Genomic DNA, 20,000 nt, shown 5'->3' with positions numbered 1-20,000 from the left:
GGAGGCATATCCTTGGAGGGCCGCACAGACCTCTACGTGCTAGCCAGAGGTACCATGACTGCCATTAGGTACCGGGATGAGATCCTCAGACCCATTGTCAGACCATATGCTGGTGCAGTGGGCCCTGGGTTCCTGCTCATGCATGACAATGCTCGTCCTCATGTGGCCAGAGTGTGTCAGCAGTTCCTGTATGTCGAGGGCATTGATGCTATGGACTGGCCTGCCCGTTCCCCAGACCTGAATCCAATTGAGCACCTCTGGGACATCATGTCTCGTACCATCCGCCAACGCGATGTTGCACCACAGACTGTCCAGGAGTTGACCGATGCCCTAATCCAAGTCTGGGAGGAGATCCCTCAGGAGACCATCCGTCGTCTCATCAGGAGCATGCCCAGACGTTGTAGGGAGTGCATACAGGCACGTGGAGGCCACACACACTACTGAGCCTCATTTTGAATCGTCTTGAAGAATTTCCACAGAAGTTGGATCAGCCTATGTTCTCATTTTCCACTTTGATTTTGAGTATGATTCTGAATCCAGACCTTAATGGGCTAATGATTTTGATTTCCATTGATCATTCTTAGGTTATTTTGCTCTAAACACATTCCTCTGTCTAATAAATAAAGATTTTCAGCTGAAATATTTCATTCATCGAGGTCTATATTGTGTTTTTAGGTGTTCCCTTTATTTTTTTGAGCAGTGTATATATAAAATGTTAACTGTATGCAGATCTGTTGTCAATAGAGATGCTATCGAAAGAAGAAATTATCAGTTTCATCTTCAAAATTCACCATACTCAGTCTCTCATACGTGCCCCACAGCAGATGAACTGGAGAGATAAAGAGCAGTGGAAATCTCCCCTTCATGTGAAATGGTTCACCAAGTCTTATGATGCACGTTTTTTTGTTGTTGTTTGTTTTTGTCGATATTATCATCCTGCAGTGCTTGTTCAGGGAAACTGGCACTGCATGATCTTGATTGTAAGATCTGGCAGATAAATAGCTGTCTTCTTTGACAGAGAGTGAAAAGAGAAGTGAACCAGAGAAGAGAAATGACGAACCAAGCCGGTGTTGCAGTGTACCTGGTGAGATAAAAAATAATAACTTTATTTATGTAACACTTTTCTAAAACAATGTTACAAAGTGCTTTACAAAGAAATAAAACCAGACAAGGCAAAGATAAGGATAAGACCAAATAAGTAAGAGTAAAAATAAAAACAGTATAAATAAAGAAAAACAAATATCAAACATTTGTAAAAGCTTTTTTGCTGATCAGCGGGTGATGAAAATTGACCTAATTTTGGAGATTAGCTTGAGTTGGAGAAAGCATGACTGAACAACGCGTTTGATTTGATTATCAAAACCGAGGTTAGCATTGAATATTACCTGCTTAAGACTAACTGAAAGATCACCAAGATTAGTACCAAAAGGATGGAACGACCTCAGACTTGGAGATAAAAATATTCATAATTGCCACTCGTTTCTATTTCTTTCCACAAATGATAAGCTGCTCTGTGTTTGAACTTTATCATAAGCTGTCTGACACACAATAACCTGATGCTAATGGTTCACTTCCATGTCTCGACTCAGCTTGTTTCTCTCCCTCCCCTTTTGACTCCGTCTTTCCTTCTGTTCTTCCTCTATAACCTCCTCTTGCTCTGCCCTCCTCTCGCTTCTCCTCGTTCTCTCCAGGTTGTGTACGGAGCGGCGGTGCTGATGGGCCTCGGCCACGCCAAGGAGAGACCAGACAAGAAGATGGACGGCTGCAACTCTCTGCTTAGCTTCTCCTCCAACAGACATACTTCTGAGGGAAATGGGAACATCCACACACAGTCGCTGTCCCCCTGGACATGGAAGTCAGTTCAAAACCTATTCCGTATTTTTCATTCGCTCTTTTATCCATGGCATATTCTTAGACAATGTTTAGAACCATTTTAGATGAGATAAACGTATCAGAAGACAAGTTTTGTTTTTCATATCTTTTATTCATCCTGAGTTAAGTGACTCAACAAGCTTGCTCTTTTTACACTCTAACCTGTTTGAAGTTATGGTACAAATTTGGCAGCTTAGCTCAACTTTACCTCGCCGGCTTTGCTCTGATATAGTCATTCTTGTGCTGTCTGTCTTTGCATTGTAAATTGAACCATGTCAGTACAAAAAAAAAAAAAGAAAAGTGTACAGTTTTCAGCCAGCAATGCCATGACATCTTACTGTATGTGGTAATGAAATGTATCGTCCTTATTTCTCTTCAAGCGTTTTTCCCAAGTTGACATCTGAAACATCTATGCTCCATTTGCTTTTCTTTCCATCCAGACCCACAACAGTTCAAGGCCGTATTCCTTCCACCATTTGGGAGGCCAAGTGTTCCTCCAGTTACTGTTTGGACCCGAACCAAAGCCAGCCGAACATGTCGAGCTATAATTCTGTGGCCATCTACCAGCATGTCCTGGTGCTCAACAGAAAAGGGAAAGAAAAATGTTATACCACTTCCTATCTGCTGGTGGCTGTGGGGTGCACCTGTGTGCGTGCCAGAGTCTCCTAAGCTATCCATAAAGTGTTTGTAGAGTTGAGTTCCATTTGTTGTTGGTTTTCGGGGGGGGGTCATGGGGGGGTCATGATATGTAAATGTATTTGTGTTGAATAGTTGTTTTTATCAGTGACAGAGGAAGATGCAGAGGATGGGAAGAAATGGAAACAGATGATTCGCTGTGACGACCCCTAACGGGAGCAGCCGAAAGTAGTAGTAGTAGTTGTTTTTAGCAGTGAGCTTGAGTAGCCTAGCCTTCTTTAAAAAAGTGTAAGCATTCGTTTTTAACCTGTCTCGGCCCACTCCCATTATACAAAAGGTGAAAAGAGGACGTGGACGTAGAGGACAATGATGGTGGCGTTGGTCAGACTGAAGGTGGCAGTGTTGTAGTAGAAAATCTCGCCCCACCTTCTTCTAAGTCTGCCCAGAGAGTGCGTCGCCTCGTTATTTTATTGGTGCAATCACATGAGACCCACGTGATCCCCTACCGGAGGGGTGCGTCCTCCCCAAGAGGAGAAAGTACTTACTGCAGATTTTGTGCCTCAAAGCAGTGGTGGGTTGCTTATTGAATTTTGTTGTTGAATTTGTCTAGGCCTATGCCAACATGTTTTCATCTCCAAAAATATGTACCAAAAAAGGTTCTTTAAAAGCATTATAAAATGTTTTTGAAACATACCATACTTCCTCATTCACATGTTATATCCTCTTCTACCAAATCTGTCTCTATTTCTTCTTATATGCTTTTGTTTCGACAATAGAAAAAAAAGCAGAAACAAAGAAAACCTTGGGCATTTATATTTAGCTCTTCATTTCATACTCTATATTCCCTGAACTTTATAAAACCCAATTCCTGGGTCACAGTGATATTGGCTGGTCCATATGTTTCTGACCTTTGACCTTACTATTGGTCTCTTATAATGTAGGTGATCTCGGAGAAGACATGAAACCTACTCATGAACTTAAATGTAAGCGTTTGGAGGTCACATTTTGGAAGCACATTCTTCCCCAGTCCTTTTTCTTTTGCCAAACCCGGTTCATAGATCCATCACTAAAAATGTAAGTATGTACGCAAGACTCATGATCATACGCATTTGCTTTTCCAGTTGAACGCCACACTGCACAAATTTCCTGTAAGCACATTTCCTGTCCTAAATCACACACTGTATATGGAAAGGTGTGTATGCTTTTGTGCAAACAGTATGTTCAAACATAATATCCAGATTGCATCTTGCCTTGAATAGTGGCTCTGTTCTGTTGTGTGGATGTAGTTCTCGAAAACAGACAATGATTGGACCATATGACTGCTTTTGAAATTGTTTCTACTTGTCGTCACCTCATGCTTCATAATATTTTGTCAATATTTTGGCATGAATACAATCTTATTGGACACGATAGTGAGAAGACTGATTAAAGGAATAAACCCTAACCAGTTATACAATGGGGTTTTAACATAAGGAATAAAATGGAGCCCTATGCACAACTACTCATAGCATCTTGAAGCATGCAGAATGTTTTTGGTGTAGAATACTATAGAAAAAGTAGATAAATAGTGGAAAAATTGGATTATGTGCAGTGTGCTTTATCTGTAGAGCAAAGAAAAATAATGGCAACATACTTTTTATGGCAGCTGAATTTGTTCAGCTGAGTTTATTCAGCTGCCATGTGTTTGCTATTCTGTACATAGGCCGTGTTGTTATACTGTACATACTTGCAGACAAAAGAAAAGTCATGGATTCCAAATCAAAGAAAAATATTATTGAAGTGGAATAAAATAGAATAGAAACAATCTGCACTTGCAGGCTACCATTGTGCGGAGCTTATAGCTTTTAGGAGTGTATCCCAAGGAATGTCTCATGACACGTAATCCCCATGTTGTGCTCTCTGCACCTTCTGACCGGGAGGAGGGAAATGTAGAACACTGAACAATTTTGCACATTCATTAGTAATGGGAGACTCAGCGCCAAATTCGTTCCTATTAAGCTGCCTAAAAGAAAACACTGTGTGTGTGTCTGTGTGTGTGTGTGTGTGTGTGTGTGTGTGTGTGTGTGTGTGTGTGCGCGCGCGTGTGTGTGCATGCTTAATATGTTTAAGCACGTGTGCACGTACTGGTGTGGGTTTCCATGTGTGTGTTGCTGGTAGGGGATTCTGTATGTGAGTGTACTTACTGTGTATGTGGGGGGGGGGGAGAGGTTGGTCAGCATGGACTGGCATGTGACAGCAGTTGATTAAGAGGACAGAGCGGTTCCCAGAACGAAGTGAGTCATTCTCACAGAATTAAAGGATGGCAAACCTGATAGAACAGCTTTGGCTGGGTATTACGCGAGAGTAAAAATGACGACGGCAGAGCATTAAAACTTTAGACAAGCTAGTGAAAGCCCACGAAAAGTGAACAAGAACATCTCAGGTAGGTTTGATTCCTGTATTGTCTGGCTGCTGTGGCTCCCTATGGACCCCTGCTACCCTTGCTAATGGCTGTTTGTAATGTTGGTGAAGGAAGCATTGAGGCTTTTTCCATGCATGCAATTGTTACATATAAGACATTTGTAGTCAGCATATTCATCATTAGCAGATGAGACCTTGATTGTCTTTTGTGGGACAGCTATTTCATAGCGAGAGATAAGTGATCCAATACGTACCTAAGTTGTGTCGACAAGCTCCAAGCAAATGGTTAAAAATGCGTTAATGGGAAAATTAAGTGGTTGATGGACACGGCAACTCAACACCTGGTGGGATTACACATTAGCCTATCATTTTACCTACTCTAGAAGATGTCTGGCAGGTGAAACAACAAATCCTTCGTCACAAAATAATCGACTTTAAAAAAAAATTCTATCCGTTTTTTTAAATACATGTGAGAATGCCCCTTTTCAGATTACAGTATTACTGCGTCTTCGGGTGAACATGAACTATTATTCTTTACTCAACCATGTTGTCCATTTCTCTGTCCATTCCTCCCTCCACCTCTAGACTCTTACACTTTACCATCCTTCTCCACCCCAAACACCTTTCCTCTTTCCTCACTTGTTTTATGCTACTCCTCTTTATCCCAGCATCTTCTTCCCTCCCAATTACTATAACTATTAACTATAACTATTCATCTATCTAACCACCTGCTTGTTTATTTGTACTCGTACCTACTTTCCTTTCCACTTACCTACATATAGCCATCTAACGAGCTACAAACCAGTATATGTACTGTACCAGCTTACAGCGACTGACCTTCTCACCTCCAGCCTTCTAGCTTTCCAAAGCAGCGCTGACAACAGCATACTGCACATCACAGTCACCTGTCCATCCCTCTCTTTCTCCCTCTCTCTCACACCATGCCTCGTGTGTCACTGTCCTTCCCCTCTGCCCACAGCTTTGGTCCTGTCAGACTTCTCCTTAACCGTCTCCTCCCCTCTCTCCCCCACCCCGTGCGAGACACCAGCGTGCCCCCACTGTTCAGAGAGCCTCACATCCTGCATGGCTACCGTCCCGTGGGCCTCCCTTGGCGCTGCTACGTCTTCAGCCTCTTCCAGGTGCACAACGAGACATTGAATGTGTGGATCCACCTGCTGGCCGGAGTGTGTGTGGCGCTGAGGTTCACGACGTTCGTCTTGTTCCGCGGAGGGGTACTGTGAACATATTTGGTTGGACTCAGTGTGTGCGTTCACGCTTTTATGCTTGTGTGGGTGTGTTTTGTTTGTGCCAGTGAGTGTCCATGGGGGTGTATACAAATGCTTGTACCTGCATGTGTGTGTGTGTGTGTGTGTGTGTGTGTGTGTGTGTGTGTGTGTGTGTGTGTGTGTGTGTGTGTGTGTGTGTGTGTGTGTGTGTGTGTGTGTGTGTGTGTTGTGCACTTGCACTTCTCCCTATGTGTGCTGACTGCTTCCATTTGAATGTTAACAACAATGTGTACATGTGCTTCCCTGACCCTCTGTGTGTGTATGTGTGTGTGTGTGTGTGTGTGTGTGTGTGTGTGTGTGTGTGTGTGTGTGTGTGTGTGTGTGTGTGAGAGAGAGAGATTTTTTTTCAAACGTTTGTGTAATTTTTGTATCATTACTATCCCTTGCAGCTGCTACCATAAAATCTCCAATTTCACATTTTGAAGTAGTGACACCTTTATTTATCCAGGAAAGGTTCACCAAACACCACATTGTGATTCAGCATCACGTCACCCTGCTTTACTTACAAACCCACGTACTTATCATTCGGGAAATGTTCAGTGTAACCATACTGTGCAATTATTTTAATACTGAGCAGTTCCACAGAGGCTTTTAAGAGGTCACATACCTTGCTCAGGGGTACCACATTTAAAAAAGGAATGGAACCCATCTTTTTCGGGGGTTTTATGCAAACATCGACCGTTCATGACAGATTTAACAGATAAAAAAGGCAAATGAGAAGACAAAACAGGAATGTATAAACACAATGCATTAAAAACAAAACATCTACTCTCCTCACGCCAGCCCACAGAGCTGGGCTGTTATCGTCCGCAAACAATCAGGTCCTAAGTAAATTGGAAAAGGACTCCAAACTTTATAAAACCAAAAAGGTTCCTCTCTTAAATAAACGCTGAGAGCTTTGAGAGGCATGAACTCTAACACACCATTTATCCACAGTGCGATGTTAAAGGGTTCCTCCGACACCCACCTTAATAAAATGCATCTCCTAGCACAGAAGAGGATGCTTTTCAGGAGTTTTAATGAATTTGGAGGAATGTTTGGGGGCTTACCTATACCAAGAATGCATGATGAAGGAGGAATGTTCACTGTTTGACCAATTATGTCATTGATTTCTTTAAGAACATCTTTCTAGAATTTGTGAATATATTCCCATTCTAGTAAACAGTGACTGTATGTGCCTTCTGTAGTCCTGCATTTTTTACAAAACTTTGATAGATCTGGGTTAATTTTACTGCATCTCACAGGTGTACTATGTTGTCTATGATTTATCTTAAATTGTAGTTTTTTTGCTCTATTAGTAGTAAAACAGTTGGATATGTTGAGCCGAATATCATCCCACTGTTGGTCTACAATTTCAACACCAAAGTCATTCGCCCATTCTGTTTTAATTTTAGCTGTCAGTCTTTCACTGTCCCAGAGAGTGAGCCATAGAATCGTGTTGCTTGAGTCCTCGCTATTAATTAATATTTGTTCTAAAGGGGAGATTGCACAATGGTATTGAGACTGTTTGAGAGTGGATACACCTTAGCTGCGTAACTGTAAGAACCTAAAAAAATGGGTGGCCAGGATTTTGTGCCTATCAAAAGTCAAGACTGAATCATTTTCTACAATGTCTCCCAGTGTCTTAATGCCTTTACCAAGCCATATATAGAAAGAGCTCTGCTCTAGACTGGGGTCTAGAGTATAGGGGCATCAGTAGGGATGTAGTGTTGTCCAAGCCCTCTATTTTCCTAGTTAGCCTCCAAACTTTAAGAGTATTTTGGAAAAGAGAGTTACCTTTAACAGCTAAACAGACTCACTTCCTGGAAGTGTACAATACATTTTTCATGGGTATAGGAGACACCAGTTCTAATTCAATATCAAACCATGTAGACTCTGAGTCTTCTTGAAACCAGTCTCGAATATACTATGTGCAGACATGAGAGTTGGTACAGTCTAATGTTAGAAACAGCTAAACTGCCTTTCTCCAGCGAAATCTGTAGGTAGGCCAGTTTTAGTCTCGAACCTTCATTTTGCCATAGGAAGGCTATGAGAACACTATTCAACTATGATAGTGATCTATGCAATAATAATATAGGGAGCATTTGAAATGGATATAATAAGCATGGTAGAGCATTCATTTTAAATAAGTGTACCCTCCACAGCAACGACAAAGGGATACTGGACCAATGGGTGACAGCCTGCTTAATACGCCGGATTAAAGGAGTAAAATTTGCCTCATACAAATCAGGTAGAGAGGGGCTAATATGGATCCCTAAATAAGCTGATGGAGATCACTGAAAAGGAGAAGCATCCGTGGCTACACAAGGATCCTGCTTGGAGAGAGACATTGCCTCAGATTTTGAGTAGTTAATCTTGTATCCAGAGAATGTAGAGAATATATTGATAAGCTCAATAACTCTGTTAGCCGACCTGGTAGGATTACATAGGTAGAGTAATATATCATCAGCATACAATGATATTTTGTGCTGCTTTGCCCCTGTTTGAATTAGCCTATGCTAACTCAGTGCATTACTTTAACTGGTTGGTGTTAAGGATTCAATGCATTAGTTTAGAGCATATTACAACATACCTAACTTTGCTCAATGTCAGTTTCATCTCCATCCCCATTGTCATTATCCTGTACTTCTTCAGTCAGCATCAACATTTTCTTGCTGATGGCAGCCCGTTTGTCTGCACAACAAAGTGAATAATAATAACTGAATAATTTCTCTCCACACAAGACATTCTTTGTAAATTCATGGCAAAGGCTATACTGCTAACAACAGAATGGCACCTTGGGACACAGGCCACCCATTTCGAGGCTTTTTTCCATGCCATTCTATAAAAGCATGAGTGGCCTGATCCCCAAGCCAGTTGGTATTTCCATCTGATAATAATTTTGAGTTATCATAGTGCCGTATAGATGATGTTTAGATCTCACTTAGTTTTCCAGCATCTGCCCCTCCAATCCATCTCACTACTGCACATTTACACACAGGCTGCATCTCTACAAAATGGTACAAGAAGACCAAAATGACGCAACAGTCAAAACTACATCACTGACAACTGAAAGAACATTATATGTGCAAGGCAACATTCTTCACTGGAAACTCTCAGGAACAATAAGATATTTCTGTTTATTTAAGTAGTCGTGACTTACATTAAGGGCATCATGTGTACAACACTGAAGAAAAAAAGTACAAGAAATGTAAGCATCCTGGTAGAAACTAATGCCTTACCCTCCATTTTTGCATAGCTACATGAGGAAGTTTTTTATGTTGCCGCTGGAGTCAATGCCATTTTATAACAATAGCTCCACCCATTAACATAGAAAAATATAAAGTAAAATATAAAATTTACATACATAACAGAACTGACATAAGACATTTTGCAAGCTGTAGGAGGATAATATGGATATCGATTAATTAATCAATATGTCATTTTTACAATGTTAGAACACAATCCTTGCAACCTAAAATACACATAGCTTAGGTTTTTAGGTAATGCATCCTAATCTATGTCAGAATGTACATCACAATGCTAAGCTAATACATGACTTCAAAAACACTGGACAGTATTAGTATTTCCATAAAAAAAATCTGTTTCTGAGCATGCCTCCCTATTTATGTAAGGACCCTCTGCATGTGCCATATATTCGATGACTCCTGTCCAACTACTTTACATGATACACCATAAAAGCATCATGTACCAAAAACCTGTCATACAAGGCTATTGTAAAAAGTATAAAACCTTTTCACTTGGGCAAAAATGGGAGAGAGAAAAAACTTTGATATAATGCAAATTGGGCTTAATTAGACATTTAAATCCCATTTACAGTTGCATTCCTACCTATAAGCCCGCGCACGGTGATATATAATAATCTTGAATAACAGATGGGAAAATAAATCATTATAGGCATGATCAATGATAAATGATGAGAGCAGTCTGACAAGTTGCCTTGTTGGTGTTTTTTAACTTAAGAGTGTGTTAATTTACTAGCAATCAAACTCTGCATCAAGCAGAGAATGCCAGAGAGCTTATTACCGGATATTAATGAAAAGTGACTGTGTAATTTTTAAATGGAGAAATATGTACTTTTATTGATTTGCTTCAAAATGTGAGACCTCGTCTCAGTATATCAATGCAGGACTAAGGCTCAAAATGCTGTGCAGCAGAATGTAGCTATAGCAGGAGGCCTGGTCACCCTAGCTGTCTCTCTGCTGAACAAGACTGCACCCCAATTCCTCCCAACTCCTGCCAACCTCACGGGCACTGTTCTGTAATTGACCATGAGCCCTGACCTACCTGCAGAGAGTGATGAGTCAAAAGTTTTCCCCCAACTGGGATCAATAATATATGACAGGCACTTGTTATTTCACTTAATAAACACTAACATCCTGGCTTTGTCCTCTGCAGGGTATACTGGGACTGAGGCTGCAGGGTCCAGAGGGACAGGGCCTCTCGTTAGACCTGGCCTCTCTGCCCCTCGTCCTCTACGTCTTCTCCTCGCTGACCTACCTAAGCTGCAGGTAGGACAAGGAGCAATACATTTATCCACAGTGCAGTGATTTATTCTTTACTCCTTCATGTTCACAAACCTCAGCACATGCACACATAAAAGCCACCCAGTGCAATCCTGTTCTCCTGCTGTTGGTCACATAGCAACTCCACTGGGTGGGGATGGGGATTAAGTGCATTATTCAACAGCATCTCAGAGGGAAACAATCACACATTTCTACAATATCTACATATATTGTAGTGTGCAGCCCTTTTATTGGCAATAGGAGCATTTCAGTGGTTGAAGAACCAGGCTTGGAGGTGCACTTGAAAGCTTAAATCATTTCTTGCTCCATTCTCAAAAATATTCAGGAAAAGCAAAAACAAAGGACTCAGTCCCCCTTCCATCCTCATCGCTAGCCAACATGTTGTGGAACTGGGGATGGGCCACTATGGAGCCACTTCTTTCTCCAAGTGGCACAATTTTTTTCTTTTAACTCCATTTTAACTTTGTCCTGCCCAAAGAAGGTTACACTGTTTCCCAAATAAAATAAACTAATAACCAGTGCCCCAGGGCACTACACTATATTTGTTGGGTTAACACACGATTGGCAGTCATAATCCTGAGCTGTCTCCTGTGTCTCTGAAACGCCAGCAGAAATTGTCTGTCAGTGAAGTCACTGGTGAACTGTGAATCATTGTCTTTATATGGTATTTGCTACAACAGCTGTATCTTCTTTCGGCTGTTAGGGGTCACCACAGTGGATCATCCATTTCTATCTCTTCCTGTCCTCTGCATCTTCCTCTGTCACACCAACCACCTGCATGTCCTCGGTCACCACATCCATAAATCTCCTCTTTGGCTTTCCTCTTTTCCTCTCGCCTGGCAGCTCCATCTTCAGCATCCTCCTCCAAGTATATCCAGCATCTCTCCTCCACACATGCCCAAACCATCTCAATCTTGCCTCTTGCTTTGTCTCCAAACTGTCCAACCTGAGCTGTCCCTCTAATATAATCATTCCAAATCCTGTCCTTCTTCATCACTCCCAATGAAAATCTTAGCATCTTCAACTCTGCCACCTCCAGCTCGGCCTCCTGTCTTTTCATCACTGCCATTGTCTCCAAACCATACAACACGGCTGGTCTCACTACCATCTTGTAAACCTACCCTTTAACTCTTGCTGGTACCCTTCTGTCGAAAATCACTCCTGACACTCTTCTCCACCCACTCCACCCTGCCTGCACTCTCTTCTTCACCTCTCTTCCACACTCCCAATTACTTTGAACAATTGACCCCAAGTATTTAAACTCATCCATCTTCATCACCTCTACTCCTTGCATCCTCAACATTTTGCTGTCCTCCCTCTCATTCATGCATATGTATTCCATCTTGCTCCTACTGACTTTCATTCCTCTTCTCTCCAGTGCATACCTCCACCTCTCCAGGCTCTGCTCCCTACTCTCGCTACAGATCACAATGTCATCTGCGAACATCATAGTCCATGGAGACTCCTGCCTGATCTCGTCTGTCAACCTATCCGTCACCATTGCAAACAAGAAAGGGCTCAGAGTTGATCCTTGATGTAATTTGATTTGCTACAACAGCTGTATGCAAGGTTGTTATTCACACCTTTGAAAGTAGAGGAGTAAAACACATTTTTCTAAACCAAGTCTTCCCTGAGAAATATGTAACAGCGACCTCCTGTTCACAAACCATTTGAACCAAAAGAGTCCTAATAATGAATTTAACAGCGAGCCTCGTGATGTAGGGGAGATGCTTTATCAGGAGGTGTCAGAAGCAGTTCATGAGAGACAAGAAGGCATGACATGTTTAAGTCCCTGAGAAGTTCATCTTATTTTGCAGTACTGCGGCACACCTCCTCCAGTCCCACTCAGAGCTGGCCCACTACTCCCTGTTCTTCCTGGACTATGTGGGAGTGGCTGTCTATCAATACGGTTGTGCTCTGACCCTCTATCTGTACAGCTCTGAACCTGCCTGGAGACACCATGTGAAAGGAGAGGTAAGGGTGAATATATTGAATATATTTATGTGTGTGTGTGTGTGTGTGTGTGTGTGTGTGTGTGTGTGTGTGTGTGTGTGTGTGTGTGTGTGTGTGTGTGCATGCACACACATATGCACACTGTCCTTCTGCCTCTACACTTTTTTGAAAGGTAGGGAAGCAATAGTGTTGAGTGTTATTTTCCCTCCTTGCTTCTCTTTTCTTTTCACCTCTACTCCTCCCTTCTCTTCTCTTCTTTCTTCTCATCTCTTCTCATCTCTTCTCTTCTCATGCCAGGTCTTTCTCCCAGCTGCAGCTCTCCTAGCCTGCCTGTCCTGTGCCAGTTGCTGTTTTGCCAAGCTGTATTACCGCCGCCCATATCCTCTTCACCGTAAGCTTTGTCAGGTGGTGCCCACTGGTCTGGCCTACTTCCTGGATATCAGTCCAGTGGCCTACCGTCTTGCTACCAAAAACTGGGCGAGCAACTCTGCACTTCCCCTTCATGGCCTACAGGTGTCACTGTTTCAATTCTTTGTATCTCTTGACATTTGGAAAATGCCAAAAGACCCCTAAGTTAATTGTCAAGGCATAGATTCAAAACAGGCATCTATTTTTGGCGCACTTTCAAAATGCACAACCCGAAACTGTTCAAACGATAGGTCTTAGGATGCTGTATGGATTCATCAAGTCTCACCTGTCATGTAGTAATAGACACATGACAGGTCCTATAACTTGAAAGTATATTCTTGCTTTCATTTTATCCCAAATGTAATATCAAACATATTTTTACCTTTTACTATAAGTTTTACTATAAGTTTAGTATAAGTTATTTTACTCTGACCCACCACTGGCCTCCATCCTATTGGAATTGCTATAGTTGGGCATCTTTCATAATAAATGTGTTGACCATGAGCCTAAAGCCTGTATATCCACATGGGGCCCCTTTCCCCATTTTCTTTATTTTCTCTGTATTCAGAAGGAAGGGTGCATTGATCAGTGTATATTCCAAAAAGCAATGAAAGATTAGCATCATTTCAATGTTGTGAGCGCTAGGGTTTTAAACAATATTTCATCCTCTAGGAAAAGGTATTGTGCTTCAAATATATTTTCAGTGATCACATTGCACTAGTAGTTAACACACTTCCCAATGTATCTGTTGTTTAGTTATGTCAGCTAAAACCAAAGCTGCCTGGTAGAAACAGACTCACCTCTCTTCTTATTGCTCTTATTCCTACGTATCAGCTTCGCTCATTTAGTTATCGCCTGATGTTTTTGTTTTTTGTTTTTTATTTCCTTTTACTAGGTCATGCTATTCATGCTAGCAGCCTTCTTCTTCTCCTGTCCCATACCGGAGCGTTTCTCTCCTGGCAAGTATGACATAATCGGCCACGCCCACCAGCTTTTCCACCTGCTTCTGTCCCTCAGCACGCTGACCCAACAGGAAGCACTGTTCCAGGACTTCCTGTCCCGGAGAGCGGGCCTGGTGAGGGAATTTGGAGAGGAGCCTCTCCTGCTAGCCTGCGCCTCCTTCCCCTGCGTGGCACTATGCAGTGCCGTGACGGCCCTCACAATGAGGAGACGGGTTCAGACGAGAGTGAGGAAGGAGCAGAGGTAGAAGAGGAAGGAGTTGGAAATATTTCTATATTTCATTTCACTCAACAACAAAAAAAAGGAAAAAAGAAAAAAGAATTAAAATTAGAGGATGAACACAGAGGAAGGCAAAGGGGGTGGGTTTTGGATTTCAAACAAAGCCTGAGGAAAATAGCTGCTGACTGAGTCACGAAGAGTCAACATGACCGGTGAATGAGACTAACCTGTGTTTACCTACTGGAGATTGACTGAACATATAAACTTATTTTGAGCAGTGCCCTCCCCACCCTTACAGTGATACACATTCATAATGGGAGCAGTTAAGTTAAAAGAAAAAAGAAAAAAAAAGTATCTACTGCTGCCCATTGTGCATCTCCACTGAAGTGTGGCTTAAGTGCCTTGCTCAAGAGCACATTTACAGTAGCTGTTTAGGGAAAGGGGGATGTCATCAATAAACTTCAAGCTGTGATTAACCAGCCAAACCGATACCCAGACTGGCTTCTCAAGGGCTGGAAAACACACACACACACACACACACACACACACACACACACACACACACACACACACACACACACACACACACACACACACACACACACACACACACACACACAAACAAAACAAGGGTGTGTTGGGAGTGTTTTATTATATAAGTGTTTGTTCTAATTGTAGCTCTGACCCATTTTTGTCTAAATGAGATGATCTAATGTTTCTTCATCAGGAAACGTATACTTTTGCCATTTCAAATAATTATCTTGCATTATCTGGGCCGAGCGCGCTGTCACAGAACTGATTTACCAGGAGTACTGTCTCTGGGTGTTCTCTTTGCAATACCATAATATGCCCAAAGAGGATTTGTTTTTTGTTTTGCAAAAAAATTAACACATTTATGGCGTTTGAATAAAATGAGACAGTAGATATCTGGAGTTTTTTTTTTTAGCATAACAAAGCCTTCCTTAAACTTGAACTTGAAATCCAGCTTAATGTATGACTGAGCTGCTAGATGACAATAATGCAAAAATTTATTCATTTTTTTTTAGGGAAATTGTTTTGTTTTGTTTTGTTTTGGGTTTTTTTTTAATAGAATCCATGTCCTCTGAATGGTGGTAGTCTATATTTACTTTGTCATCCTGCTCAATGAAAGAAGCACAATGTAACACCAGAATTAACCATTTGTGTACAGAGTCTCTCCATATTCTATTTAACCGGCTAAATTTTGTATATATTCATATTTGGTGTAAGTATTTTACACATACTTGTGTTATTGTTCTTGAAGAGTTTGACTTAGAGATAGAAAATGGAAATATATATTTCAGGATGAGCGCATTGTATTTCAAAAAAGGTCAGTTGCTATTATAGTTGTCAAAATTGCTACAACCTCAAAATCCATGTGAAACTCATGTTTGGTGAAGAAGCTGTTGGCCATAAATAAGCTTTTCGGTAAGTATTTTGCCAAAATGCATCTGTTTTTCTTGGAACGTTAACTAATATAAACAAACACTCACAGCCTCAAAATAAACATATAGTTGTCCGATTCTGATGCTGTCATTTCTGTAACGAAAAGTTGTCAAATTAAATATATAGCTTTCAAGCTATGTTTTTCCAACAAATTTGTGTTTTGCACATTTTTTTTCAAGAGGAAACGGTGTACCTCGAAGTGCACTGGATGCATGTGCATGTATGTACACCTGTCACTATCCATGTCTTGATGATGTGTCAGAAGATGAAGGTCCCTGGAGCTACGGAATATTTCCATCACCACCAACATTTCTGTCATGATTTCATACTGGCTTCTTGATTTACTGGTAAAAAAATCTTTCAGCCTTTATTGATTCAGTGAAAGTGGCAGCTGCAATGCGCGTACTTCTTCACCAAGTGCTTCACTCATCCATGGCCGGCACCTGCCCAATACAAACACATTCCTTTACTTACCTGGCCGTTAAGCACCTCTATAGGAGCAATTGGAGGTCAAGTAGCTTACTAAAGGGCACTAATGCATTATTCAATGGTAGTGAAAGCATTTCTGTTCTGCTCTGCCTTAGCAGGTTTTTGCAGCCAATCTTGTCGAAATTTGAATTTTTCGAAAAGGAGCTATTTCCACACAGCGCAGGATGATTCCCAGTGGGCCCTGTAATGTAAAGCTAACTTTGCCACTGAGCCGAAACTCGCAGCAGACGTTATCAGCTGCTTGAGAACATGGAATAAGATAAGCGAGGTAAGATTACCACACATTTTCTTGACAAAGGGAGGAATGGAGAGAGCGTGAAAGGCGGATGAAAGCGGTCGAGAATGAGGAAGCAGTAAACATTGAGTTTAAATTCCGAACTTCATGCGCCGTTGTCTCTTCATGCACCTCTTAGTTTGACATTGCTCAACATTCATTAAAAACAGGATTAAAACTGCTTTTCAAGTTAAATGTGCTGGGATAACCACTAACTTGAATACTATCTAATGGTGGGCACTACTCTGGTAGAGACTTTGGCCCTCTGGTAAAGATTTTGTGGGAGGTTTTCGGTGGGTGGATTTTTTTTAAAAACTTTTTTACTTGGGTCGAGAGTTTGTTTCAGAGAACGGTGAATGTACTGAAGCAACAAAGAGGGAGGGAAAGAGCGAGAGACGGAGGCAAATAGTGAAAGGGAGGGGGAGAAAAAGAGGGAGGAGACAAACGATTCAGAGTGAGGAGGGAACAGCGTGAGTGACAGACGGAGGTGTTTTCTCCATGAATCGGACCTCCACAAGGCCTGACCAGCCCTCTCTGTTGGTCGGTCAGCAGTGGACAACAAGGTCAGGGGTCAAGAAGAGAGTGACCCACCAGGAGACAACTGTGAGTATCAATCCATAGTCATTGGTATTTACATGTCTGTTATCATATTAAGTATTGTGTGTAAACTAGAAATTTGTTATCCATTAAATATATACATAATACTATAATACTGCCTATGGTGGTGCAGCAGGTGTAACTTGTCACTGCATTGGGATCTCTCTGTCGCTCTGTCACATCCTCTCACACGTTTCCCTATGTGGCTCTCAACCACTTTTCTCCAAGTCGATATCTTTTCCCAGCTTGGATTCTCTTTCATGTCCTCTGTCACTCGTTCAGGCTATCTCTCCATCATTTTTCTTTCTTTCCTGCAGTCTCTCTCCATGTGTTCAGTATCACATCACTTGAGCCATACCCGGTCACACTTCACCAGCCGAGGGTGACACTACCGTTACTGTTCAAGGGTGTTGCTCTCTGATTAGGCGCCCTGTCAGTTCGGCATTGCTCTCCAATAACCTTATCTGTCCTCACTGCTTCTGTTTTGAGAGATGTTCCACAATCTGCTGCCACCAAAAACACCACAATGCAAGGTTTGTGTTGCTCGGGCATGGCACCTAACACACTGCCAGGATTAACGGTGTGACTCCTACTTGGGCCTGCTGTGTTATAGTGCATGTGCTGCACCCAATTGGTGTATGTTATGCTGCAAACTGGGAATTTGATGCAGAATTCAGCCGTCCTCCTTGATGAACTGTATGTTACATTTACAACTGTCTCTTTAAGCAGTTCAAATAAGAAAGCTTGATGTTTGCCATCTCTTCACTGTGTGTTCATGGTCGTCACTGTGTAAACATGTTGCTTAACAAGAAACAAAACCTACGTTGCTATTGGCACCTCGCTTGTTTGTACTCTAATAAACAAATTTGTACCTCATTCACTTTACGTTAAAGCATCTTCGGTGTTATTTCAGTTAGGGATTTTTGAACCCGTCTCGAAAACAGAGATATCTTGAAAAGTACTGAATAATGTGACTCATAAGCCACAATTTTCAGCTAAAAGCTTGCAAGTGAGGTGATCGAATGTCCAGCTGCTATTTTGTTTTGATTTGTTTTTGTTTGTTTGTTTGTTTGTTTTTTAAAGCCGCTGTATGCACATTTACGATGGATCTATCATAAACATTCATAGTCTATGGTGCTTGCCGAAATTCCTAAACTGCATTTAGGAAACTCTGATGTTCGACAGTCACTGTTCAGTTACAGTGGCCCTGCCCTACCACCAAATTTACAAAACAAATTTTGGAAAGATTGATTTTTTTCCACCCTTTCAATGCTCTTTTTGTCTAGAACATGCATGACACCATATAAATTGATTTAAATGCGTTCCTTCAGAGGGGACATTGATAAGGCACTGTCCTACTAAACCAGTGGTGATGGGATCCTAAAAGTGGCACATATTATGCATGTTATCTGATCTAATAGGCACTGCTGATCTTATCTTTTAGACATTCACTAGGTATATAGAAACTTCCAGTATGCATTTCCTACGAAGCGGGTTTCCTCTAATAATGCCTGTCACTTTGATGGTCCTGAGACCTGTCGTCATATCTGGTCCTTCTGGCTTAGCATTAGCTTTTCAACAGGACAACACTACTGGAAATATACAGGTTTTATTTCCTGCGTGGTCCCCGACAGAGCATTTTCTATGGAGCATTGAGAGATGATGACAGTAGCAAAAGAGGCATCGGAGAAACCGGTTCCCTCAAAGGGCCTCCGGTGTGGTGAATGTTTCCAAGTGTCAGGAGAAATGTGACAGACAGGCGGTCGGACTGACAGGCAGTGATGGTGTTAAAGACAAAGGGATGGTGGCTGTTTTCCCATTTAAATGACAAGCAAATTTTAAGCAAACTTTTGAATTTGAAAAAAAATAAAAATAGCTAAATTGAAGCTATGCATGCATGAATATTGTGCATAATAAAGATCGTGTAGAAAAAAGGTGAATGTTGACATAGCTAAATAAATCACATTTGTAATGTAAGAGGATTCAAGTAAAGACAGCTTCCTTCACATTTAAATTGGTAATAATTGTGTTTAGTGATGTAAATCAGAGTTGAAATATAACCGTAAGCAGGCAGGGCTCTTTTCTCGTTCCTTATTGTGTATCCTCCAGCTCTACGAGTCATACTTGGCCCTCTGACTCACCAGGTTGACCTCTTGTACCATCAACTGGTTTATTAGTAAAGCATAATTTTATCCTCACCTGATTTATTTATAAAACAGTTTTTACTGCATGAGCAGTCAGCCTTCCATATAGGAGTAAACTAATTTGTTTTTGTTAAGCTAAAGCAGAACTGAAGACCACTGTGATCTTTTTTTTTTACTCTTGTAAGGGGAAGTAGTTTTGCTTATTGCATTTTTAAACCCAGCACCTGCTGCATCTTCACATTCAAATATTATAGACATCCTTACATTTGGGTTGCCCAGCAAAAGCGTAAACCTTTATTATTTAGCAGCTCTACTACAGCAGATGAGGGTTGAGTGCCTTGCTAAAGCACACTTCAAAGTTATATGGAGGGGAGGGGGAACACTTGTTATATTCAGAGTTTTCACACACCAGCCAATGAATTCAGTAGGAGCATTTATTTTAATGGTTGCAAATACGGTTTTTATACATGGATCGGTCGCTATTGATTGTGAAGTTAGCGATCTATGAAACTGAGATTATTCTACTTGTTCACTCATAAAACGAGTTTTGCTGTGCTCCAGATGCAAGAAATGTAAAAATGTCATGCACATAAGTGACTGATACAGTTGGTGACTATGTTTTTTTTTCAATATGTGTTAGGGGGACACTACTGGAATGAAGATGATGTCTATGACATCTGAGTTTTAAAACATTACTGTGAAAAGTTAAAAGCAAGACAAAGATCTTCTCACTAATTTCTTAGTTTGTAAATTTGTAAATATTTTATCTGCA

The 20,000-nt window shown here is 41.3% G+C and overlaps 2 protein-coding genes across 2 annotated transcripts; both read left to right on the top strand.

Annotated features, from left to right (window-relative positions):
- Window positions 1-1,051: 1,051 nt before the first annotated feature.
- il17a/f2 (interleukin 17a/f2) lies at window positions 1,052-2,541 on the top strand. Its single transcript, XM_056279364.1, has 3 exons — window positions 1,052-1,084; window positions 1,692-1,855; window positions 2,313-2,541. Exons 1-3 carry the CDS (start codon window positions 1,052-1,054, stop codon window positions 2,539-2,541), a joined length of 426 nt encoding a protein of 141 aa, XP_056135339.1.
- A 3,308-nt stretch (window positions 2,542-5,849) lies between these two features.
- On the top strand, window positions 5,850-14,506 carry paqr8 (progestin and adipoQ receptor family member VIII). Its single transcript, XM_056279363.1, has 5 exons — window positions 5,850-6,140; window positions 10,593-10,705; window positions 12,538-12,694; window positions 12,971-13,186; window positions 13,977-14,506. Exons 1-5 carry the CDS (start codon window positions 5,850-5,852, stop codon window positions 14,286-14,288), a joined length of 1,089 nt encoding a protein of 362 aa, XP_056135338.1. The 3' UTR covers window positions 14,289-14,506.
- Window positions 14,507-20,000: the final 5,494 nt, after the last annotated feature.

Source organism: Lampris incognitus, chromosome 4 (assembly GCF_029633865.1).
Source record: "Lampris incognitus isolate fLamInc1 chromosome 4, fLamInc1.hap2, whole genome shotgun sequence".
Classification (NCBI taxonomy): Eukaryota; Metazoa; Chordata; class Actinopteri; order Lampriformes; family Lampridae; genus Lampris; species Lampris incognitus.
Note: the sequence above shows the minus strand (reverse complement) of the source record. Positions and strands in the feature narration are given on the sequence as shown.

Excerpts from the sequence above, each read along its gene's own strand:
- il17a/f2 (XM_056279364.1), top strand. The coding sequence starts at position 1,052 with ATGACGAACCAAGCCGGTGTTGCAGTGTACCTG. Across the intron at positions 1,085-1,691 it reads CCGGTGTTGCAGTGTACCTG|GTTGTGTACGGAGCGGCGGT; the intron begins GTGAGATAAAAA and ends CGTTCTCTCCAG. Across the intron at positions 1,856-2,312 it reads CTGTCCCCCTGGACATGGAA|ACCCACAACAGTTCAAGGCC; the intron begins GTCAGTTCAAAA and ends CTTTCCATCCAG.
- paqr8 (XM_056279363.1), top strand. The coding sequence starts at position 5,850 with ATGCCTCGTGTGTCACTGTCCTTCCCCTCTGCCCACAGCTTTGGTCCT. Across the intron at positions 10,706-12,537 it reads CTGACCTACCTAAGCTGCAG|TACTGCGGCACACCTCCTCC; the intron begins GTAGGACAAGGA and ends CTTATTTTGCAG. Across the intron at positions 12,695-12,970 it reads GACACCATGTGAAAGGAGAG|GTCTTTCTCCCAGCTGCAGC; the intron begins GTAAGGGTGAAT and ends TTCTCATGCCAG.